Here is a 25,266-nt window from a genome sequence, read left to right as displayed (position 1 = left end):
CTTTGTTGTGTGGTTTGTTGGGGTTGGTTGTTGTGTATGTGTGTGTGTGTGTGTGTGTGTGTGTGTGTGTGTGTGTGTTTTGTTTGTTTGTTTTAACTTTTTGTGTACCATCAAATCAGATCTGACTGGCACAGGAGGAAATTGCCCCTCCTTCTCCAGGAGAACACCTGGTGGATTGGAACCGCATGTCTTTGGGATTGCAGCACAGCTTCTTGGCACTAGGCCACCAGAGCTCCCCGGCTTTGAGACTTTGTAAGCCTGGATTTGGTGAGCCTTTTGTGTTCATTAGGGTAAGCATTGTGTGTGGCACCCTAATACCCCAACATAAACTTGTCAGCTTCTTGTGTCAAGAGAGCAGTAACAACTCCATCTAGTTTAGCCAGGTGGGCTACTGGCCTGGTCCATGTGCTGAGGTTTTGAACTACCATTCCACTCCTGTGGCAGTTTTGTCTTTCTCAGCCACATAGAGTATGAATGGTTTGGATAAGTCAGAAAGTTCTGGGGCTGGTGCAGACTCTAAGTCTCTTTTTAACCTTTTAAATGCCACCTCTTGTTCTGCCCCCACCTCCCTCCAGACTAAAAGTCTCCTTCTCTTCCCTTTTTGTGGCCTCATAGAGAGGTTTTTCAGTAACCAAAATTAGGTATCCATATTCAACAGAATCTGGTGCCCCGCCCCCCAGGAATTCTCGTACTCATTGCCAATTGGTGGGAGTGGGAATGGCTCACACCGCTCTTTCCCTTTGTTTCCCTAGAGATCTTTGCCCTTGTTTAATAAGGAACCTGAGGTGCTTAACCTGTCAGGCAGTCATGGGCCTTTTCGGTGACATTTGAAATCTCTGATAAGTCAACAACTCAAAGAGGGCATCAGTGTCTCTGTAACATCTCTTTCTCTTTTCATGTCCTATAACCTCAGGGTATGCAGATAGGACACATCCCTGGTGTACACCCTTCCAGTTTTGAACCATGTAGTGTTTCCTTGCTCTGTTCTGGTGACTGCCTCCTCGTCCAAGTATAGGCTTTGTATAAGGACAGTCAAGCGTTCTGGGATTCACAATTCGTCACAGCTTTTTGTGATCCACACAGTCAAATGCCTTTGCATAATCAATGAAACACAGACATTCCTCTGGTACTCTCTGCTTTCAGCCAAGATCCATTTGACATTAGCTATAATATCCCTAGTTCCACTGCCTCTTCTAAACCCAGCTTGCACTTCAGGCAGTCCTCTGTTGATGTGCTGTTCCAGTCATTTTTTTTTATAATCTTCAGCAGAATCTTGCTTGCATGTGATATCAATGATGTTGTGGTTGTTATCTGCCGTCGAGTCGCTTGTGACTCATAGCGACCTTATGTACAACAGGCCTAAACTCTGCTCTGTCCTGTGCCAATCGCACTGTCTGCGACACACCCATCCCGTTTACCCCAGTCACTGAATCAATCCACCTCATAGAGGGCCTTCCCCTCCTGCGCTGTCCCTCCACCCTCCGAAGCATCATGTCCTCCAAGGACCGGTCTCTCCTTACAACATGTCCAAAGTATATTAGACGGAGCCTCAGAATCCTTGCCTCCAAGGAGCGACCCGGTTTAACCCTTTCCAGGATGAATCTGTTTGATAATTTCCACACTCTTTTCGGTTACCTTTCTTTGGAATGGGAACAAATATAGACCTCTGCCAGTCAGAAGAACAAACAAGTTTGTCCTAGAGAGGGTGAAACCAGGCTGTTCCTTGGAGGCAAGGATTCTGAAGTTTCATCTGACTTACTTTGGACATGCTGCAAGGTAGGACCAGTCCTTGGAGAGGGACATCATGCTTGGGAGGGTGAAGGGACAGCGCAAGAGAGGAAGACTCTTGATGAGATAGATTGACTCAGTGACTGGGGTAATGGGGATGGGTGTGTCAGAGACAATAAGATTGGCACAGGACAGAGCAGGGTTTAGGGCTGTTGTATATAGACTGCCCTGAGTCACAAGCTACTTGATGGCACGTAACAACAACAATAACCTCAAGGAGAGGCATCCTGATTGCTAGGTGTGCCTCTTTCTCTTGTGAGTGGAGGGAGAACAGCCTGGAGGTTCCTCCTCTAGGGGAGTGGCTAAAATATTTGGGGTCAATTGGACTAGTAGAAGGCCACAGCTGGACTTTCTGGGGCAGTAAACTCCTTGACACTTGGCTCCTTAACCATGGTGGGGGTAGGAGTTGGACACCAGTTTTTTGTATTTGTTTGCCTTTTTTGTTTATTTATTTTTAAAATTTGATCCTTTTTTTTTTACACTTTTTAAAAAAACTTTATTATTTTGTGTGTGTACCATCAAATCATATCTGACTGGTACAGGAGGAAATTGTTCCTCTTTTTCCAGCAGAGCATCTGGTGGATTTGAACCGTGCACCTCTAGGATTGCGGTACACCTTCTTGCCACTAGGCCACCAGAGCTCCTCAGTCTTTTTTATTTTTTTTGTGGTTTTTTTTTTTCCAAGAGAAAGAAACTGAGGTTTATTAGACATTCATAACAGACTATGAAGAGGTCAGGACAGTCTGACTCCGTTTTTATTTTACAAAAGGGTTTATATATCTTTTGTTAGCAGGGAGTGGGGTTTAAACGGCTGACGGTGCATTCCTTCTAGTGGATATGGTGACCTTGGCCATCTCGTTTGTCTTTTCCTTCATCTGTTGTTTTGCCACATTCCTTGAGAGTCTGTTTTTATTGTCATATAGGAATATTGTCATATTCCTTATTTTCTATTGTTTTATTGCCACAGTCTTTATGAAAACCAGTTCTTTTTTTTTTTACTTTAAATACTTTTTTCGTTTCTAAAACAGCACAAAATTTGAGATTAGGTGACTGAAAACCAGTTCTGATTGATTCCCTCCATCAGGGTGTCTTTGCCATTGCCTGTAACTCCCCCCTGAGAAAGATTTCACCCTGATTCATTAGGAGGGGAGTGTCACATTCCCTTAGCTACTTCCTGCTAGAAAAGGGCGTATAGGTTCTAGGGTAAAGATCTTCTCTCACTACTCTAAAGGGCCCTTTTGGCAATAGGAAGTAGACTATTGTGGCGATTGATTTTGGGATTTAGATGCACTGCTATCAATTGTGCTTAGGGGGAGAGGTTCATATCAAATGATGCATGTGCATCATTTTTGATGATTTTTGATGAAGAACTACTGAAGATAGTTCTTAAAAGATTTAGAATTAGGAATGCCTAGCACAGGAACTCAAAGAAGGCTTCTTTTTTTGTACAAATGCTTTGTAGTCCATTTTAGGTTATCTTTTCTCCCCTCCATTTTAATTGCTCATTTAAGAGTTTGGCTAACTCTCTAAATCGAGGAATCTCAATCTTGCAATACCCAGTCATCCTCAAAAATTACTGGGGAAGATAGGTGGAGTATCATTTCAACCCAACCTGGGGAAAGCTTTCTACTGTTATATGCCAAATTGAATCTCAAGAAATGAACTTCAGGGAGTCAAATTTGGGCCTTTTCTTTGGACACTCTAAAACCTCTTCACCTAAAAAGTCTAAGGTGCTTCAAGTGTCCTGAACTGAGGCCTTATAGGTTGGACTACATACTAGATCTAGTACTGTGAAATAAGTAGAATTGACTGGTACCCTGCCTTTTATAGTACAAGGGTTAGGAACCACAGGATGTAGAGGCACAACTATGTCATTTGTTCTCAGTTCCAACTTCCATTTACTATTGGGTGTTTTACAGCAAGGATAGGAATGTTATAAGGAGAAGTCATTTCAGTAATTAGACCAGCTTCTTTTAATTGTCTAATTATAGGGGCCAGACTTCTCCAACCTTCAGGAAATATCCTATATTGTCTCTGTTTTGGATAACCTACTCCAGGTTTAAGAGTTATTTTAATAGGCTTTGCATTTACTGCCTGGGTAGGCAACTCAGAGGCCCAAACCTTTGGGTCTAGATCTCTAAATTCTGGAGGTAACATTTCAGAATTTTTCAGGTAGAACAGAGGCTAGCCCTAATATCTTCATGGCTGGTGAAAATAAAATCTTGGTCTTTACTCTTTTTTTTTTCATTTATTATTAATTTCAGTGAAAATTTACAGAAACTTTGGATTTCCATTCATTCATTGTTGCACTTTTCTCCCCTCCCAACCCTCCATCCTAGTACACTACCTTCTTGGAAAAGTAAAAGAAAAATTCTTTCATTGTTTTACAATCCCTCCCCCCAGGTCCACTCCACTATACAGCCTTTGCTCTGGACTCCTGTCATGACAAAAATACCTAATAATTTTCCCTCTTAAACAGTTTTCACCCCTCATCTGTTTCAATGCAGTATACATTATTGAACCCATCCTTCTCAGTTTCCTCCCAACCCCAAGGTCATTCCTGCTTTACAACAGTGGTACCATGCAGTATTTGTCCTTTTGTGACTGAGATACTTCACTCAGCAAAATGTCCTCCAGGGTCACCCATTTTGAATAATATTGCATGAGTTCCTTGTTTTTCAATGCAGCATAGTATTCCATTGTGTGAATATACCACAGCTTCTCTATCCATTCGTTGATGGGCATTTAGGTTATTTCCAACTCCTTGCTATTGTGAACAAGCCATAATAAACATGGGTGTGCACATATCTGCTTGGGTGTCAGTTATGGTCTCTTTGGGATATATTCCCAGTAGTGGAATTGCTGGGTCAAATGGTATCTCTATTTGCAACTTTTTGAGAAAGCGCCATACCGCCTTCCACAGTGGTAGCACCATTTTACACTCCCACCAACAGTGAATAAGGGTTCTAGTCCCTCCACAACCTCGCCAGCATTTGTTGCTTGCTGTTCTGATAAATTTTGCTATTCTGACTGGGGTGAGATGATATCTCATAGTTGTTTTGATTTGCATCTCTCTCAGGGCTAGGGATTTTGAACATTTCTTCATGTGCTTGTTAGCCATCTCAATGTCTTCTTTGATGAAGTGTCTGTTCATATCCTGTGCCCATTTTTCAACTGGATTATTTACCTTTATCTTATTGTGGTGCTCAAGTATTTTATAAATTCTGGATATAAGTCTCTTATCTGATATGTCATTACCAAATATTTTTTCCCAATCAGAGGCTTCCCTTTTTACCCTGGTGGAGAAGTTTTTGGATGTGCATAGGGATTTGATTCTTAGAAGATCCCATTCATCTATTTTATCTTCTCCTGGTTGTAGGGGTCTTCACTCTTAAACATAAGATCTCTCCCTAAGAGGGGCAAAGGAGTTGTAGGAATTACCAAAAACTGATGAGAAAACAGCCAAGAAGTCCACATAAAAGGAAGAGGGGAAGTAAAGAACTGCTTACAAGGTTTTCCATCAATTCCAATAACTAAGAAATAGTGGGAAGAGAGTGGACCTGAGAAGGCTTGTAGGACCGAATTAAGAGGCTCCTGTGTCCAGGAGAAAACAGACTTACCGGGAACGTCAATGCTCTCCCACTGCTCTTCTGGGAGGATCTGAATTATTGAAGCATCCTCCTTTGTTGCCGACTGGGAGCCAGGGCCGTGGCAGTCCTCTGTGGATTCAGCCATGAGGACCTGATGTTGGCAGCCTTTGGCCAAGTGTCCTTCAGCTTCATACTTAAAAGTGAGTGAGTGGGATCTTCCTCTCCACTCCCTTGCTTACCTGTGGTTCTCGCCTGTGACACTGTCTACTGAAGTGGTCCAGCTTTCCACAATGGAAGCAATTCTGACTCCCTTTATTACCTTTGAATGGCATTGACTGTTTATTGCTAAGACTTTATTTTCCCAACACAGGCCCTAAATTGGCAGCAGTAGCTGCCCCAATAATTTTGGTCTTTGTCTGGTCTTTTCTCTCTCCCTCTAAGTCCCGGTTATTAAAGACACTGACTGCATGTTTTAAAAGTTAATTTGGATCACTCCGAGGACCCATTGCCTTGTATCGAAGCTTCCTCCTAATATCCGGGACCACCTGATTTATAAAATAAATATTTATAATTACTCTGCCTTCAGAGCTTTCAGGATTTAAATTTGTGAACTTTTTTATGGCTTCGACAAGGCTCTCCCAAAGGCTGCCAGATTTTCTTCTTTGTCCTGAGTAATTTCTGTTATCTTTGAGTAATTAAATGGTTTAATCTGATTTTTTCATCCCTTCAAACAAGCAAGTGTGCATAGTCCCAAGCGGCTCTTCTCTGATTTCCTGGTTGGCCTGGCTGGTAATTCCAGTCAGGATTTTGGCCTGGGATTGTAGTTGTCCCATCTACTACTTGAGGGTTATTAATATGAAACCTGTCTGCTCTATGCCTCACTGCTGCCAATAGTCTTGATTTTTCATCAGAAGAACAATAGAAGGATAAGAGAACCATCAGGTCCTTCCATGTCCTATCAAAGATAGAAATAATTTTCTGAAACTCATCAATAAATTTTCCTGGATCAGTAGAAAAAGATCCTAACTCTTCCTTGCAGTTTTGCAAATCACTCATGGATAAGGGAACATGCACCTTCATAGTTTGCCCAGCATTCAGTCCCACTTCCTGAAGAGGAAGCAAGGAAGGATATATTTTTTTGGGGGGTTAGGAATATTATATGGTGGTGGTGTCACCTCAGTTGAGGGATAGTCTTCATTTAAAGATGTCTCTTTTCCTAGAGTCGATTTCAAGCTCTCTAGAGGGGGTTCTGCTGCTGGGGGAATGTTTCTTGTGGGTAGACTGGGCCCAGGGTCTACCTCAAGCCCATATTTTGTGCATAAAGATATTTGATTTCTTAAAAACATAAATGCCTGAACATTAAGGATTTTACTCCACTTCCCCTGACTTTTGCAAAACAAGTCTAATTGTAAAATGGTGTTATAAGTAAGACTACCCCCATTAGCCATCTTTCAGAGTCCCCTAAAAGGTAGGTGGGAAAAGAAAATTAACTTCTTCTTTAGGGAGTTCATTTGGAGTCCAAGAGGCACTCCAAAGGTGTAACTTGGACTTCAGAAGAAGATTGCCCCATAGTTATCACTAAAGGAGAAAGGAGAGGGTTTTTTCCAGGAAAACTACTCAAAGAAGTTATCTGTTCATTTCTAACGTCTCAAAAAGGGGTCTCGCCTTTTTTCTATGAAGATGGCGCCAAAAGCGAAGAAGGAAGCCCCTGCGCTTCCCAAAACTGAAGCCAGAACAAAGGCATTAAAGGCCAAGAAGGCAGTCCTGAAGGGCATCCACAGCCCAAAAAAAAAAAAAGATTCGCACGTCACCCACGTTCCGGCGGCCTAAGACGCTGAGATTCCTAGGGCAGCCCAAATACCCCCTGAAGAGCGCCCCCAGGAGAAACAAGCTTGACCCTATGCCATCATCACATTTCCCCTGACCAGCTATGAAGAAGATAGAAGATAACAACACACTTGTGTTCATTGTGGATGTCAAGGCCAACAAGCACCAAATTAAACAAGCTGTAAAGAAGCTCTATGACATTGATGTGACTAAGGTCAACACTTTGATTAGGCCTGATGGAGAGAAGAAGGCCTATGTTCGACTTGCTCCTGACTATGATGCTTTGGATGTTGCCAACAAAACTGGGATCATCTAAACTAAGTCCAGAAATGGGGACTCATTACTACCCTTTCTTCATGAGATTTAGAGTCTAAATTTGTAAGTTTCTGCATTGCTTCTCCTAGCCTATTCCTAAGAGCTGTAGGCTTCTCTTTTCTTATCTTGTGTTATTTTTATGAACTTAAAATAATTTACAGACTTCACCCAAATACTTCATAATCCCTTTGTGAGATCGCTGACTGCTCCTGTTAGCTCTAGCTTTTCTACTAAAAGATAGTTCCAAAGTAGGTTTTATTTTGGGGTCGGCCTAACCTCTATTTGCTATATGTGGGTTAGCAGCATGTCAATTATTGGCCAAGTGTCTACCACTCAAATAGTTCTGTGCTTCCTATCAGAAAAACAGCAGAAAGAGAATAGAACTCTTAAATTTTTTTATTAAAAAAAATAGTAGTAATAGTCTAAAAACTCTTCTACAAAGTTCTTAGAGTTTTGGGGACAAATTCCTAGCTTGTCTTTACAACCTTTTAAATCTCCCATACTAAAGGGAACATGGACTCTCATGGCATTTTCTCAAAACCATAAATGCCTGAATATAAGGTGTCTGTTGCTATTTGCTCTGTTGCAGGCAAAATAAAACAAGCTGTGTTTTAGTGTTGCAATTTAAACTTCTAATTATTTCTAAACTTCTGAATTATTTCCTCAGGTGTTTAATTTCAAACTTTGAACTTTTTAATTTTTATACAAGCTGATGCTGAAGTTCATCCTAGAACCATTCTGGAAAACAGAGGATTCATAGAAGGACCCAGGACTGAGCCCTGATGTCTCAGTGGCCGTTCTCTCCCATGGGCCTCCGCCCACCTGTGCCTGTTCCTGGAGGCGTCCCTTCACCATAATGAATACGGCACTCCTGCCTAGGAAAGGCCGCTTAGTTTCCTGGCTTCTGAAAGTCCAACTTTCTGGATTTCACAGGCAGTTGATTTAACGGCACCCGACTTCTCTGACACATCCTCCTATAATCCTTGTTCCTTACACCTACTCCGGGTATTAAGTTGCTTCTTTTCTTATCTGCTTCCAAATTCCTAGGCCACATTATTTATGCAGCTGCTAAAAGACTGGTTTGTATGTTTAGCTCTGGCATTCCAGACTACCACAGGTAAACAGGCTAGCCAGCCTTATGACTGCCAAACACAGTCTATTTTAATTTATTCTGTTTTTACCAATTTAGAAATTTCATTCTTTAGAAATTCTTTAGTGTAGCTTCTAATCTATTTAAGTTTTTGCCTTTCATCTCTTAATAGGCCTGTTGGGCATGAGCTTATTTCTTGCCTTCTTCATGCTCCAAATTTATAGTTTTTTAAAATTAGCTTTATTCTTTTATCTGTTGCCTCCCTTATCCTACTGAAATTGTCAGAGTCCATGAGCCCAAAACTATTGCCACGTTAAATTTAAGATGAAAAAGAGAAAAAATTTAAACTTGGAAGTTTTCTCTGCTCTGCACCTAGCCTGAGAATTCGGGACTGGTGAAAAGTTCTCTGAGAGAAAGGAGAACAAACAAAAACCTTTCTGAGTTTGTCCTCCCTCAAAACCAATAAAGGCACATGTAGGCTTCTGTTTTGAGCATCTTCACTTTTCTGTCATCCTTTCTGCCTATAGCAGTTCCCTACACCACAAATAGTGGCTGCTGCTTTAGGAAGGGCCTGAAGTAAGCCTGCAAAGGGAGTGAGTACTAAAACATGATTTTCTTTCTTCCCTCCCCCCGCCCTTTTCCTCTTATTGCCTATCTGTGCATGATTGGGGTGAGATCAGAGTGTGAAGAGTTAGTAGCCACAACTACCTGCTAAAATCTATAGTTCAACTCCAAACTGACCAGTATCAGCAGAGAAAAGAGAGAAAAAAAAAACCACCAAAATACCCAACAAAGCTCTGCAGACAAGCCTCTATATCACTGCACCACAAATCTGCGCCAGGTAGAGGAGAAACACTCACTAGCCACCAACAAACTTTACCCACATTAACTAACGTTATTAACAAAATTAAAGGTTTACTTACAGTCATGCCGAATGCTTCATGCAGGAAATGTGGGAGAATGTAAAAAGAAACAGAGGGAGAGGCAAGAAAGTAGGAGGATTAAGTCTTTCAAGAAGTAAAGGAAGCAAAATTTAAAGATCATGGCTCTTTGAACCCCAACGTGTTCTAAGTTGGGCTTGATGTGCAGCTTGGGTGACTCATGTTTCGGTTTTCAGTTCAGAGAACTGGGTACAGATGGAAGTTCCTGTCTACTATTTCCCAATGAGTCTTACCAGGAGTCGCCCCGGTGCCCCAGAATTCACAGCCACACAGAGGAATTGGACACTCTGATTGAGCCCAGAGGGAAGAATGTTAGGTGTCTGCTGCCATCTCTGGGGCGGAGAAACCCCTCCGTGAGGCTAGAGCATTAGTACAGTCCTCCGGTTGGCACACTCACCGATGGGACCCCTAGAAGGAACAGGTGAGGCAGTCTCCTTATCTCATAGGAGGCTGGCTACCTGATCTCCTGCTGAGACTTTTGGCAGATACAGAATCCCATAATCAATCTATTGGGGAAATAGGGTTCAAAGGGCCAGGCTTTGGAAGCATAGAGGCATGAAAACTCACCAGTAGAAGAATCCTCAGTGGTCAGGAGTCCTCAAATTCTATCCCGAACGATAAGCCCCCAAAATGTCAAGGGGATGATTTCCAAAAGAGGTCCGGAGCCTCTCTGGGTAAGAACTAGAAAGTTCTGACTCGGAAATACAAGAAAGACACCAATACCAAGTGAGAGCAAGAGAAAGAAACTGAAGTTTGTTAGACTTTCATAACAGACTATGAATGGGTCAGGACAGGCCGACCTGGACACCAGGTTTTAACACAAGGAAATTGATCTGGGTGCCTTAGCTCCCCAGTAACTACACTCCAAATGCATCAGACCAATTCACAGTCTGTCTTTCAAACAGACACCGTCTGTCTATGTCAAATGTTGGCCATTCTACCCGGTAGAGGGTTTTCAACCTCCTGGGGCTCATTTTAGTTCCTTAGTGCTAGGTGTATGTCCCCTAGAAATTTTTCAACATCAGAGCTAAAATAGTGGGTTTCCTCTGACTCCCTCCCATTCGAACTATTTCCATGCGTGGTGTCACAAAAACTCGGACAAAGGGTAGGAGACGCAGAATCCTGAGGCCACACTCCCAGAGGAATTTTAAGGTATTTCTTAGCTAAGGTGTTTAAAGCCCTAGCCAGGTCAATCTCCCCGGAGGAAATTGAATCACTGTTACCAAATGCCATCACCAAGCAACCACACGTCAAGACCTACTCAGACAGTCATTCCCCACTCATTCAGAGGTAATTACAATCCCTCCTATAAAACGCCTTCCAGAGCCAACTGTTTTCTTGTACAATACTGGTGGGCATTGATCAGATGCCCTTTTTGCCTTCCACTTAGGTGAACTACCTTCCTGTGAATCAGTCAACAGTCTCCTCAGTGTTCCCTTGGAGCTGTAGATGCTGGCTGGTTCCTCTGGGAGAGCACTAGCCGGGTGGCCCCACGAACGACCCAGTGACTGATGCCTGCTGTGAAAGTCACCCAGCAGAGGCGCAACTTCTCCTGCCGTCTCCAGCCTCACCGCACCGGCCAAAAGCCAAGGCTGACAGTAAGGCCGAAGCTCCAGCTAAGTCCTCAACTCAGGCTCCTGCTCCAAGCCAGGCTCCTGCAAAGGCTCTATAATTGAGTTCTCCATCTGAGGACAGAAGGACTGGTGTGACCCCCTGGGCTGTTGCCATCTACATGGGCCTGGTGTCCTCCTGTGTTATTTGTACAAATAAATCCTTAAGGCAGGAAAAAAAAAAAAAAAAAAAGAAATGTTGCAGGAATTCGACTTCCTGTCCAGCGACTCTAGGTGAAGGAACAGCACTAAAAACTCTTTTGATGAAGCAAAGAAGACTTTATTGTCCCCAGGGACAGCTGCCAGAGACCACATCCTCTCAAGGGTCAGGCTTCTCAAACACAAAAATGTTCTCTCTCTCTCTCTCTCTCTATATATATATATATAGGCTTATAAGGTAGTGAGTGGTTGAAGTCTCTTTTCTGTTGACTAGTTTTTACATCAGGATGGATGGTGAAGAGATTGTTAACAGTGTTAGTTTGCCTGGCTCCACAGTCAACACTCTTGGCATCAGCAGCCAGGAAATTAAAAGGCGTATTGTAGTTGGAAAGTCTACTGTTAGGGACCTCTCCAGAGTACTGAAGAGCAATAGTGTCTCTCTGGAGACTAAGGTGTGCCTGATACAGGCCATGGTCTTTGCAATCACTTGCTATTCATTTGAGAGCTGGACAATGACTAGGGAGGATAGAAAGAGAACTGATGCCTTTGAGCTGTGGTACTGGAGAAGAGTATTGAATATACCATGGACTGCTAAGAAAACAAACAGGTTTGTCCTGGAGAGAGTTAAACCAGACAAGGATTCTGAAGCTCTGTCTAACATACTTTGGACATGTTGCAAGGAGGGACCAGTTCTTGGAGGACATCATGCTTGGGAGGGTGAGGGACAGCGCAAGAAGGAAAAACCCTCAATGAGATGGACTCACTTAGTGGCTGGAGTAATGGGGGTAGGTGTGTCAGAGATAGTGAGGCTGGCTCAGGATAGAGCAGGGTTCAGACCTGTTGTACACAGGGTTGCTACGCGTCGCTGGTGACTCGATGGCACATAACAAGAAGTGTCTTCTTGGACCTGAGCCTGCTTCATTTCCCCACCCTGCTGTAGGTTAAGGCAGATAAGAGACCTTGCTTGGGACATCTCCTTACCTGCTTTTATTGCTGGTCAGAGTGAGGGAAGGAGAAGGGACTTTGTCAGCAGGGGTGGGCCTCCACTGGGACACAGAGTGGTGCCCTGGGCACACCACCATTCCATGCGGGCAAACCAGAGTTTGCTGCTAAATATGTGAGATGCTCAGCTCCAAAGTCAAGAATAAGCATTAAACCTGGGGAAGCTGAGGCTAGTGAGGATGGCAGGGGGACAGGATGCCCACACCTGGGTCCACGCCAAAGCCCTGTATTCTCCCAGGCGCCAGAGCAATGCCCTTCTCATTCTAACAGACACATCAGAGTTTGTTCATCAATTTATTGCTTTGCTAGAAAATAGTACCTTGACCTCCAATTCAGCATGGTGGTGGAGACAGCTCCTCTCCTCGACCTGACCTTACCAGCAGGCCTGGTACCTCCTTGACAAACTTCAGGCCCCAGGAACCTGCCCTGGGCTGGAGTTTGGGGATAATGGTGACCTGGGGTTGGGGGTGAATCTGTCACCGGGAACCAGTCATCCTGTGGGGATAATATTTGAGGAAGAGTTTCTTGACCAAGTCCACAGTGTCACCTTGTGGTTGGCTGGGGTATCTCTTCGTGCTGAAGATGAAGGCCTTCTCCAGTTGGAAGACATCCTCATCAAACTGATGCTGCTGGAAGGGAACACCTTCAGACAGGCTCTTGGCCAACATCGCGATGAACAGCTGCCAGCGGGGGGTGTAGTAATCAGCCACCAGTCCTGCCAACTGCTTGTTGGCATAGTCTAGGATATTGCCCTCTGGTCCCCAAAGGGTCAGCTGGTAGCGGCTATTCAGCTCAAAAAAGTGGGCCTCGGCCTCACTGACTGCTGCCTCTCTGGCCTGCTCCAGCCAGCTGCCCAGCAGGAAGCGCCGGTCACTGGCCAGCACCTCATCCAGGGCAGGCAGCAGCTCATAGGCCAGGATTCCCCCAGCCCTGAGCACGTAAATCAGCTCCTTCTTGAGAAATGCAGTCCTCATCTCCTCATAGTACAAGCTGACCAGCTCCTGGACTGCCTGGCGAGTGACATCTAGAAGGTCGTAGCGGAAAGCCGGGCTGTTGGCCAGGGTGGGGGTGGTTGTTAGAAGCAGCCGCCAGGCCTCAAATACGTCTGATCGGTTATACCAGACTGTGGTGTTCATCCGCAGGGACGGCCTCTTGACCAGAGGGCTGCGATTGTGCCCACTGCAGGCTTTACCAGAGCAGTTGTAGACACTCCTGAGCAGGAGCCTCCAGGCTGCCTCTGCATTACGGTGAGAGCCTCCATACCGCTGGCTGGCAAAACTGGCCACCCAGGCCCCCAAATCTGGTATGGGGTCCTTCCGCCAGCCCAGCTCAGCCATGAGAGCGTAGACCACTTCGTTCTGGCCAATGCCCTCAGGGGCCATACCTGTGCCCACAATGGTGGAGTTGGGGAAGAGGCGGGCATCCGTGGGACCTTGGTTCACAGACTCCACAGTCCCGAACAGGCCGTGGTTGCCCCCAAAGTTATGCAGCATACACCAGATGAAGGGCTGGCCTTGGAAGGAGGCTGTGCGAAGGTACACTGGCTGGATCTCAGCAAAAAGGTCAAGAACCAGGAGGCGGCCAGAGGGCACAGCCCCCAGAACAGCCCCTATCTGGGCAGGCCCCCAGAACTCGGGCTGGTGCTGGAAGAGCCATCCCTGGAGCAACCACACTGCGGCAGGGTCCACTGTGGGAAGGGCAGAGAATTCAGGCAGTGAGGGGCCAGAGGGCCAGCAGGCGTTCTCACCATTCTTCAGATAAGATAAATGGTTCTTTCTGTCACAAGATACCCTGGGATCCGGAATTTCATTTCAAAGAATCTAGCCTTTGTCCTTGGTGCCTAGGAGATAATGTCTTAAAAAGCCTTGAGAATGGATGTATCTGCAGTAAGGATTTTAGACAACATCTAACAGGTTATGGTGATAAGTGGTCATCAGCAGCTGGGACTGGCCTTACAGAATGAGCCCCATCCAAGCTCTGGACTCAGATTGGTGGGCTTCCTGGTTGATGAGGGACAGACGAGAAGGCAGTGAAGCCCTTCTCAGCAAAAGGGAGTGCTCAGCTGGGAGCCCTCCTGGTCCTGCCCTATTCTCCTCTCCATCTGTATCTGTTTTTGCTAAGATAGAGCTGCACATCAAAACACAGCCCTATCTGTGAGTTGTTCCCGGCATTGGGCATTAATAAACCCAAAGCCCGCAGGTCACAGTGAGCGGTTCTGGGTGATGATGCCCGAGCTTGTTTCTGGCATCTTGAAGGGGTAAATGGGCCAAGCCCTGATTTGCAACCAGCAGAGCAGAAGTCAAGCTTGTGGTTGTCATCTGCCTGTGAGTGTGAAGTCAGGTGTCCTGTTGGCATGTGGAGTGGCTAGCTAGGGTCCGAGAAAGAAAAATGATGCCTGGGCTGCTGATGTCAGAAGCAAGCAGAAACATGAATGTAGGGGCTTCTGTTTACTCACACTCCTCTCCACCCCCACCGGCAGGTCTGCCCCTCACATGCACCTCCCCCACCCTCCCCACCCCTTAGCTGGGAGTGCCAGGATTTTGCTGTTGTTGGGTGCAGCCAAGTTAATTTTGACCCAGAAAATCGGTGACAGAGTAAAACTGCCCCGCAGCGTTTTCCAGGGTGTCATTTTCGCAGGCTGCACAGTGTGTACCATATCAGGCTGCTCACTGAAAGCTGCAAGTTCAAATGCACCAACTGTTCCATGGGGAAACATGGGTAGTCCCCTCCCCTAAACACTGACAACCTCAAAATGTGATGGAGTGCTGCTGCAAGTCAGAATCGATGGCAATAGGGTTGTTTTTCAGTTTTGAAATCTTTACAGGAATAGATGGCCACGGTCTTTCTCTCTTGGAGCTGCTAGGTGGACTCACATCTCCAAGTTCTCGTTAGTAGAGGTCAACTGCTGCTGGACTGGGGTTCCTTTGACAGTGTTTATTAATTATTATAATTAATTAAAATGTTATTTTTCTAGAGTAGAAGAGTTACTCAGAGAGCTTGACAAAACCCTAATTCCTGAGCCCTAGGCCTGGATTCAACAAGTCTGCTGTGAGTTCTGAGGATTTGCATCTAATCTGTGCCAGGTGATGCTGCTGCTGTCAAGGTTTCTGACTGAGGCAGCCGATCTGCTTCCTGCGCAGCTGACACAGGCCACGCCACCAAGCCAGGGCTACCCTGATCTTCTCTGAGTGGCAAGGAAGAGTTCTGGGATCCTATTACCTGTGAGTTTTCAGCAGGTCCTCTAAAGTCTGACCGGAACTACGATCATGTCCCCAGGTTGAAATGAAAATGTTTTTGACAGGCAATGCTTAGTGTTTACTGTGGGTCTGGCATTTTATCTATTAGGTAGTCCCTTTTTACAGATGAAACAACTGAGGCGCTGAGAGGACAGTAATTTAGTGCCAGGGTTGGAGTCCCAAGGATACAACTCCACTGTACACACTCTCACCTGCAGCGTACTGATATGACACATTGTGTCTGTACAAGAGCTCTGGAACAGCGAGGTGTCATTCTCAGTCCCCCTTGAACTCCGCCACCCTTCGCTCCCCCACTTCTCCCAGGGCTGTACCTGTGATCATGGCCTCATAGACAGCAGAGGTGGCTGCAGCAAGGTAGGAGGGCTCCGAGGAGGGAGGCTGCATCTCGTTGAATGTGTCAGCTCCGTAGATGTGGTCTGTGCCAAACTCTTTAATCAGCTCCCTTAGGAAGAGGTTCCCAATGACAGGGAACATGGGGTCCTTCGCAGCCAAGAGGAAGGAACAGGAGTAGGAGCAGTTGAAGTGTCCCCAGCTGCCCATCTGGATGACACTGACCCGAGGGAATACCCTAGAAAAGGGTGACAGTCCAGATGTTTACTGGACGCCGATGTGATCCACATCCTTGGCCTAGGCTCTCACCGGGCCAGCTAACTGACTGAGCTGTGTGGATCCTGGGCTCTATCTTGGCCTCAGGTCTCCATGTCTTTGGACACAGTGCTGTGCCCTGTGCCTGGAGGCCTTTCCTCCTCACTCCCTGCCTATCTACCCGGTTACTACTTATAACCAGGTACTTATGTTGTACCTATTTTGCTATCTGGCCTAAATAAGCAAACCGCCTGTTTCCAGACCTGGCTCAGCCCTGCCCTGCTCTGTGCCCTTCCAACCCTCTTCCCCAGGATGAATGGTCTTGGAAGAGGGAATGCCAAGGATGGGCCTTCTTCAGTGCCTACCCTGATCACTGTACTGTAAACCCCTTCTCATTGTTCCCCAGAACCCAGGACAGTGCCGGGTCTAGCAGACCCAGACAGTGTGATGAATATTCACTGAACAAATGAGACCCCTGCAGCCCAGCAGGGAGGCAGAGCACGGCAGGGGGTGCCAGCAGTCATGCCAAGCACTGTGCAAACAGTAGGAACAAGGCCTAGAGGAAGTGGTAACCAGTGCTGGGCACTGGGAATGTTTCCTTAAAGAGGAAATCTCACCTGAGCCTCTTTGTGTGTCAAAGATTTATCACTTACAAAGTCTTCACTAGACAGTCATTAACTATTTATTTCGTGCCGAAGTAGTCACTGTATTAAGGAGAAAGGATTACGATGGGATACAAGCCCCGCCTGACTAAAGGCTTTTATAAGCTCATGGGACCTCAGTGCTACTCTCTGCTGCTCTTTCGGGATGTTCACTTCCTGTACCACAGCATCCAGGAACAACCTGGTCCGTTACTCATCAGACTGCAACACCGGCCTGCATCACCCACAGTCACCATCTAGCTGCGCCATAACTGACACTAGAAGATCCTGGCCCACTGCTCACCAGTTTCTGCAAAACCAGCCTGCATAATACCTACAATCACTTTAAGTCCTTCCCCTGATGGGTCTGAGTCTCTGGGAGACCTTCCAGTGAACACAAGGGACATAGAAGAACCAGGGACCTGAACAAAGGAGGAGCTGTTAATGCCAGAAATCATGGATTTATCCAGAAGGTCAAGCATTTGGGACAGTATTGGCTTGACACTTCTTGTAAAACTGGTTTGCTACTAATCTTAGCTGAAAGAATTATAAAAACAGTTGGTGTCAGAAGTAGGATATGAGTTGACCACAATCCAAATAGACCAATCAAACACTGGGTCTCCAATTTAGTCTTGGGAATAGGTAGTTACAGCACCTGGTTCCTGGTTGCCTGGGAATGGCACAGGTGCTGCTTGACCTGATTATTCCCAAGAATTTTACTGTTTGGGCAGGACAGTGGGTTTTTGCTAGATTTATCAACCAGCCTCTGCTGGTCATGAGGGCAACCACTGTTTTCAAATTATCCCTAGCCTATTCTTCAGTGTTTGGATATCTTGACCAAGTCCAAGTCTCTTCTAACCAGGTTATGGCAGTAGGCTGGCAAATTCAGGTAACCTTGTGGTGAGACTGGAAAGGTAATCCTCCCATGTGAAAGCAAACTACGACTGTCTTTTTTCAGAAACTGGAATGGAGGAAAAAACATTTTTGAGATCTATCACTGAGTACCCGTCTCCTTTGGTTTCCGTACTGTTGATACCAAGTCTGGGACCACTGAAGGCAGAGGTGGTACCACTTGATTTAGTCCTCGACAGTCTACAGTTAACTTCCATGAGTCATCTGCCTTTCTCACAGGCCATACAGGGCTACTAAATAGATAATTTGCGGCACCAACACTCCAGCCTTTAGCACATCTTTAATCGAGGCAGTTATCTCCTTTTGTCCACCAGGAATCCTAAATCGCTTCAAATGAACAACCTGAGTGGGCTCAGGAATATTAATGGTTCCCATTTAACATGTCCTATCAACACTGGCTTCAGGACAGACTTAGAAGCTCTCAGTTTATAATATTCGGTAGAGAGAGTATTCCCCAATTAGACATAATATACACCAATAATACATTCAGGTAAAGGAGATGCAATTACTTCATACATCTTTTTATATTTTCTAATTCTCATCCAGACTTTCACTCAAGTCCCATTAACTGCTGCATTCTCTTATCCTCCAAATTCTTCTTAAGGTCCCTGTAAGATTTTATTAATAGGATTGGGAATGAAAGTATATCGGGCTCCTGTGTCCAGAAGCCCAAAGAATGTTTCTTTTCTACTCTCGGGCCATTTTACCCACACATGTGCAGACAGCCTCAGGTCCCCTGCTAGGGGAGAACCAGAGAGCCCAGCCTTCTTGTCAGTCCATATCTTGATCAACTAGCTGACCTTCTGCTTCAAGTGATTTTTTTGTTTTTCCATAAAAATGTAACAGATGTCTTTATAATTGTTATATAGTTGAAATGCTGAAACTTGTTCACAGAAACTTTTTCTGACTTGCAATAATGTGGGGTGTTTTTTTTTTTGTGATCAGATTTTTTTCTTTAATCAATGATGTTGCATTTTTTACATGATAGGGCATTATGGTTATCACAGGAATCCAGGATTAAGGTTGCATAGTGGAGAGCATTCAGGGCAGGGGTGGGGCGATTGTATAACAATGAAGAAGCCTATCCTCTGCTTTTCAAAGAGAGGAGCGAACTGGAGGGGCCCAGAGAAAAAAGTGCAACAATGAATGAATGGAAATCCAAAATCTCTGCAAATGTTCATTAAAATCAATAAAGTTTTTTAAGAAAAATGATGCTGCATTTTATGCTGCTCTCCCTTTAAAGCTAATGAGTATTCCATATCCAAACACTGGATAAATACATGTTTTTCCAAACTTAATTTCCATTCACCTTTCTCAGTATAACTTGCAATAATGTTTTAATGTCTCCACATTTATATTAAAATTTACACATGAATGAAAATGGAAAAACTGCCAAAACCTGATTTCTGCCCCCTATTTTTCCATTCATTATTCATTATCATATACTTAGGTATCTTTTGATGCTATGGGAAAAAATCTAATGTTCAAGAACTACCAATGATAGAAAAAGAGATTTAAAAAAAAAAGAAAAAAGAATGAAATATTTCCCATTCTAGTAGGTTCTTAAACATGTTCTCCATGTATGTGGCGTGCTACTTAGATGTCTTTGGGGATAACTGTTACATGTTTGGCATGGATAGCACACAGGTTGGTGTCTTCAGAAAGGCCAACCAGATAGGCCTCACTTGCCTCCGGTAAAGTACCTATAACTGATCTCTGAAAGCACAGATCTGTTTTGAAGTCTTGAGCAATTTCTCACACCAAACGCTAGAAGGGAAGTTTTTAAATGAGAAGTTCAGTGGACTTCTGATAACATGTAATTTCACAGAGTGTCCCAGTACCAGGCATATAACGATGCACTTCACCCCTCCAGTTGAGGGTGCACTCCTGGGAGTGGCTTTTGTTGCCAGCTGCTTCCTGGGTGCTTTCCCCCTGGCTGATGTGTAAGCAGTCTGTTTTGTATAAGCCATGATGTAAAGACTTCTTCACTTAATCCCTGTTCCTTGGCTGGAGCTTGGTGATGCTGGCTTCATAGTAAAAGCCTGCTTCAAGTGATTCTGAGTGGGTTCCCGCATGATGAATTACCTCATGAGTAGGATGAATAGGAAGGACTTGTTTAGGTCTTCCTGAGGTTGGAGGAACAGAAAGAGCCATCACTGGTCCACCCAACCTCTGTAGTGCTGCTTTAGCACCTCTCTGCAACTCCATCAACGTCTGCTATATTCATCCCATTCCTATGTCACCATCTAAAAATCTCCACCCTGCTAGGTTAGATCTTTCCTCCACAGTCTCCTCCAGTTTGCCTACAAATCACCCTGATGCTCCTTGTGTCCTTCAAGCCCATAAGGGGAAGTCTTTTCAATAGAGTGGACACAGCTTCTTCACCTGTTGCCTGGTTCTACATGAGGTGCCTATGTCGGAGCTCCTCTGATTACCATCTGCCAGAGCCTCTGTAAGGAGCATATCCACGTCCTCAGTGCCAGAAAGCCATTCAACATGGCTTGTAGAACATCCACTGCTTCGTCCGGAGTGTCCCATTTGTTACTTAGACATGGAAAGAAGCAGTTGGCATTGTAAGGATAAACAAACCTAATCACTTATCTATCAAGCTAACTGTCCTCTGGGTTAATCTGTTGTGTGGACTGTATCTTGCAATATCATCTGTGGCTGTTGTACAGATGGGTCTAGCATTAACCCAAACATGCTCTTCCATTCTGCAGCATTCAGAATCACAGATGCTGCCCCTAATTTCATCATTCTTAAGATCCATTTTCGTGATGGTTCCTTAGGAAGCTGCCGGTAATGGTCTGCAAACGTATGCATTTCCTCTATGCCATATTCCCTGGTTACAATAGTTTGTTGATACCGCTCATCTGTCTCCCAGACTGTCTTCATGCCCACAGGTCAGAGAGGTATTTCCGGTTGCTCCCACATGTTTTTTTCTTTCCAGGTAAAGCCTGAGATTATGGGGCATGACTCTGTCTGGGCAGGACTTTGTTCATTCCAATTTTAGCCATTTCAGTTCCTACGTTCTTTTCCCATGCATGTGCTGCTACTACTACTGATAGCAAAAAACAAGGAAAATGCTAAGTGTCGCTCTTTTCTTATCTTCCTGTATTTCTGCATGTATCAAATGAATCAGCTTCTCAGGAGTTAGTTCCACTAGCTTCATGTCCCAAACATAAGTTTTGCCTTCAGTAACTGACTGCAACATAATAGTTGCATTAATCTATAGGTATTCCTTAACTTACCCAGAGAACAGAAGTGTCTGATTCTTTTGTTTACCCCTTTTTTCCCAAAGACACGTTACAGAGAATCTGAACCTTTGTAGCAAATCCCACTTCTGAAACCAATTGTTCTAATAACTAGTCTGCAACTAATCTTAGCCAAAAGAATTATAAAAACAGCCTCGAATAATTTTCCCAGCCAGGGGAGTAGGTGGGGTTGTCAATACAGAGAGAGGTGTGGGACAGGGAGATGGTCAATAGAGAGAGAGGTGTGGGACAGGGAGGACAGAGGATAGCAGAGTACTTTGTACTGATAATAACGACTTTTAGGAAAATATATATTGTTGTTGTCTGGTGCCATTTAGTCATCCATTTATGTGACAGAATTGAGCAGCTCCACAAGACTAGGCTTGTAAGCTTTACGGGAACAGACCACGCTTTTTCCTGAAGTGGGTGAGTTTAAATCTCCAAAACTTCTGTTAGCATCTGAGCACTTCAGGGCTGCACCCCAAGACCCCCCTAAGTGAATACATCTGTACATATAATAACAAACTCTCCCAGCAAAGCAGGTAAGGAACCTCATTTTACAAGCAAGGAAACTGAGGCCTAGAGCAATCCTGTAATCTGTCACTGTCAGACAGCTAGCTCATAGCAGTAATTAAACCCGGACCTAATCCCAGTGCTTAAGTTTGCTTTAAGTTATGCATCTCTGGGCAAAAATCATCCCTGTCTAAGCTAAATGGGAATGAGTGGGATCTCACCTGGTGATAGCCTTGGGGACGTACCCTGCAAATGCAGGCAATACTGGAATCATGCCAAACGAACGCATCCGGGCCAGAATCCGATGCTGTGGGGGAGGAGGAGGGAGCTGGTGAGCATTGGTACTGCTGCCCCCACAGCTTGGAGGCCCCTTTACCACCCAGTTCCACAGACGGTCAAGGTAAGAGCCCTGAGGCTGGCTGAAAACCACCCAACCCAGGCCCATGGCCATCCTAGCGTCTCTTCTCCCCTTTTCCTTCCCCATCCACTTACTTGCAGGTAAAGCTGCTTGATGTGCCAGGAGTGGGGCAGGGGTCCCCCCCAGCTGTGCAGGTTACCCATGCGCTCCCAGGCCAGGAAGGCGGGGCCAGCGAAGTACTCATCGATCTCTGACTGATTCAGGCCCAAGGCCAGGTACACCTGGGGAAGAGTGAGACCCACACCTAGCAATACGTTCATCCCCACTCAGCAAGTCATTCATTCGCGGAACACACATGCACTCATCTCTGCTGCATGCTAGGGCTGCAAAAACTCTCAGTGCCGTCAAGTCCGAGCTGACTCATGACTGACTATCCAGCGGGTGTTTGAGAGGCTGTAAATCACAAGAGCAGACTGCCCATCTGTTTCTTGTTGAGCTACTGGTGGATTTGAACTGCCAGGGAGGTGCCTCCTCTGGCTTAACAGTGCAACTCCCTGTGGATCAAGCCCCCAAAGCTCCCTAGAATGACAAAGATGTATAGAAACAATCCTGTCTGCAGTTCAGGAGAGAGATCCGAGAAAACCTGCGTTCATCTGTCACACAGGTGAGGTGGTGGGTCACGAAGGGGGATCTCCTTTAACGGGAACGGGGACATCAGAAGGCTTCATGGAGCAAGGCTGACTAGATTTATGGGGGACAGTGGCTCCCTGGGGAGTTTACACAGTCCCTGGCACAGCCAGAGCCCAAGGAGGACTTGAAGGCCAAGACCACAGAGGCTGCTCAGTGACCAGCCAGGGTAAAGTCCGAAAGTAAAGGGGAAGTACCATGTGAGGGTTCCCAGAAGGCCACACAGCCTGCCGCGAAAAGGCAGCCTTGTGAAAGCAGAGCTGTCAGGAGTCTGTTCAGGGTTGTTACAGGACACCGGGGAGAGAGGGGCTGAGAGCCGGAACTGAGGCAGTGAATAAGGCTGATGAGGAAGAGGTAGACCCAGAGCTGCTCAGGTGAGAGAATCTACAGGATCAGGTGACAAGGTGTGAGGTGTTGGGGGCCTCAACTTCACAAATTGTACATAGTAGGAGGCGGGGGTCTAGTGCCCAGTAAGCACTCAACACATTTTGTCTCCGGAGTAGAAGCTGTGTCCAGAGGCGCTGTTGTGTACCCTCAAGTGTTTCTGACATTGGCCCTGGACAGGTGGGACATATGCGGTAGAGCTTGTTGGCTGCAGGATGGACAAGTGCAATGGGCAGGAGAGTGGAGGGACCAGGGGGGCACGAACCCGCTGCCAGATGGCCTCTTGGCCATTCCAGGCCAGCGCCAGGTTGATGCCATTCAGCGCCATCCAGTCGATCTCTTGCTCCCAGCGGGCCCAGTCCCACCACACGAAGGAATAGCTGTGTGTGCACACATTCTGGTAATAGCGGTACCTGAGGGCAAGGGCATGAGTTGGAGTGTGTCTCCCTGAAGCCAGAAGGCTCTTCCCCCACCCCAGAAGGTCCTGGAAGAGCTCAGTAAAAGGCCTACTTCTCTCAAGAACAAACCCTGGCCCCTACCTGGCCTAGCTGGGGTGGCCCTCCATTGCGTCTCTCTGCACTCTACCCCAGGTGGACTCCTGCGTGGAACCGAGGTGCCTGCCCTCCTGCCTAGCACTCTTCCAGAGCCACGGAGCACCTTTTACTTTGACTAGACTCTGCTAGAACCCCTCTTCTGCGCCGTAACCCAAACCCACCCCAACCCATTGCTGACAGACAGGTCAATTCCAACTCCTAGTGAGAGCCACAGGACCGGGTGGAACGGCCCCTTCGGATTTCCAAGGTGGCAAATCTTTCCCAGCAGATAGTCTCATCTTGCGAGGGGGTGGTGGGTTCTAACCACTAAGCTTGGTTACCAGTCAAGTGCTTAACCACAGTGCCACTGCAGGCCCCTCACAGTGATCAACATCACCGGGCTATGGAACTGACTGGGAGTAGGAGTTCCTCTCACACTGTCTGGTGGGTAGATGGGGCGTGACCCCATCACCTCCGCACAGGATGACAAAGGCTAGAATAGTGTGGCCTGTGAGGTGATGGTGGGGTTCCCCAGCCAATATCGTCACAGGGCAGGCGGGGAAAGAAGGGAATCAAAGGCATTGATCACCAACAGTGCGCCCAAAATATAAACTCCACCGTCCTGTCCTGCAAGTCCTCACGAACAACACGGCCGTGATGGATTCCATTTCTCAGATGAGACAACTGAGGCTACGAGAGGCCAAGCGGAGGAGGCAGAGCTGGGAGCTGAAGCCCGTTGCTGGGCACTGAAATCTCACGCTTTTCTCTGGCAGTCGGTAATGACCAGCCTGGCGCCAAAGCCGGACAGAGACTTCAGCAAGAGGCTTGGCGCGGGGGACTGGAAGCAGGAGGCAGCCGGCGCCCCGAGGAGCGGGCTCGCTCGCACCCAGTACCTGTTGGGCGTGGCCTCGACCAACTCCTCGGGCACTGAGGGCAGCGGCCGGGGCAGGTGCAGCTGGGAGCCTGACCAGGCCACGTGGCAGCCGCAGAAGTCGCGCAGGTAGCGGTGCAGCCCCGCAGCGGCCGCCACGCCCGTGGAGCCCGCCACCCGCACCGGCTTCTCCGCGCCGCCGCCGCTCAGGCGGTAAGTGTCCAGGCCGGACTCGACCGCCAGGGAGCGCTGCACCGTCACCGAGAAGTCAGCCGCCGGCCCGGGTCCGAGCAGCCGGACAAGAAGGGCCCGAACGGCAGCTGCCTCCTGGGCCTCATCCCCAGCCGAGCCGTCCAACCTGACCAGGATCAAGAAGCCGAGAGCAGCGGCCACTGCGAGGGCCTCCATGTCCCTGCGGACTCGGCCTGCGGGAAGTGCAGGCAGGGACCCATTCAGGACTCGCACCGGAGGGCGGGACGGCCCGTGTCCAATCAGCGGCAGGCCTCAGACCACGTGGGGCAGAAAGGCCAGCGGCGGGGAGACCCGTTTCCGTGTCCCGCACCGCGTCCAGCCTGCCGTCTGCAAGAGCTTGGGGAGCGCGTGACCCCGGTAAGATCAAAGTAGGCTAGGTGGGACCTGCACACCTTCACAAAACGCCTACAAATATAAAGCACTTTCACCTGCAAATTACTTTCCATCCACTCAATAAATGTTTTTATCAGATACTGTTGTGGGTACTGGAAGTTGATGGGAATAGACTATCCTTCCTAGGGAGAGATTTAGAAATCAAATACATAAAATGTACTATAGGGAAATGGGGGGAGGGGAAAAATGTGCAACAATGAATTTAAAAAAGTAAAAAAATTTGCACTATAGTTGTAATGTAACCTTAATGTCAAACATCAGGGATGATTAGAAAAGTTGGAGCTAGGAGAACGAGGGGAAAAGA

At 46.5% G+C, this 25,266-nt stretch overlaps 1 protein-coding gene across 1 annotated transcript; it reads right to left on the bottom strand.

Moving 5' to 3' along the window:
- Positions 1 to 12,798: 12,798 nt before the first annotated feature.
- Positions 12,799 to 24,725, bottom strand: NAGLU (N-acetylglucosaminidase, alpha). The gene is made up of 6 exons (XM_006901721.1): positions 24,340 to 24,725; positions 23,179 to 23,326; positions 21,977 to 22,123; positions 21,706 to 21,791; positions 15,891 to 16,147; positions 12,799 to 14,009 (listed from the first exon to the last, which is right to left on the bottom strand). The coding sequence occupies exons 1-6, from the start codon at positions 24,723 to 24,725 to the stop codon at positions 12,799 to 12,801; spliced, it is 2,235 nt and encodes a 744-aa protein (XP_006901783.1).
- Between the last annotated feature and the right edge of the window lie 541 nt (positions 24,726 to 25,266).

This window comes from Elephantulus edwardii, unplaced genomic scaffold (genome assembly GCF_000299155.1).
Source record: "Elephantulus edwardii isolate Elephantulus edwardi_28Jun2011 unplaced genomic scaffold, EleEdw1.0 scaffold00340, whole genome shotgun sequence".
Taxonomy (NCBI): Eukaryota; Metazoa; Chordata; class Mammalia; order Macroscelidea; family Macroscelididae; genus Elephantulus; species Elephantulus edwardii.
The sequence above is the reverse complement of the archived record's forward strand: the minus strand, read 5'-3'. Positions and strand labels throughout refer to the sequence as shown.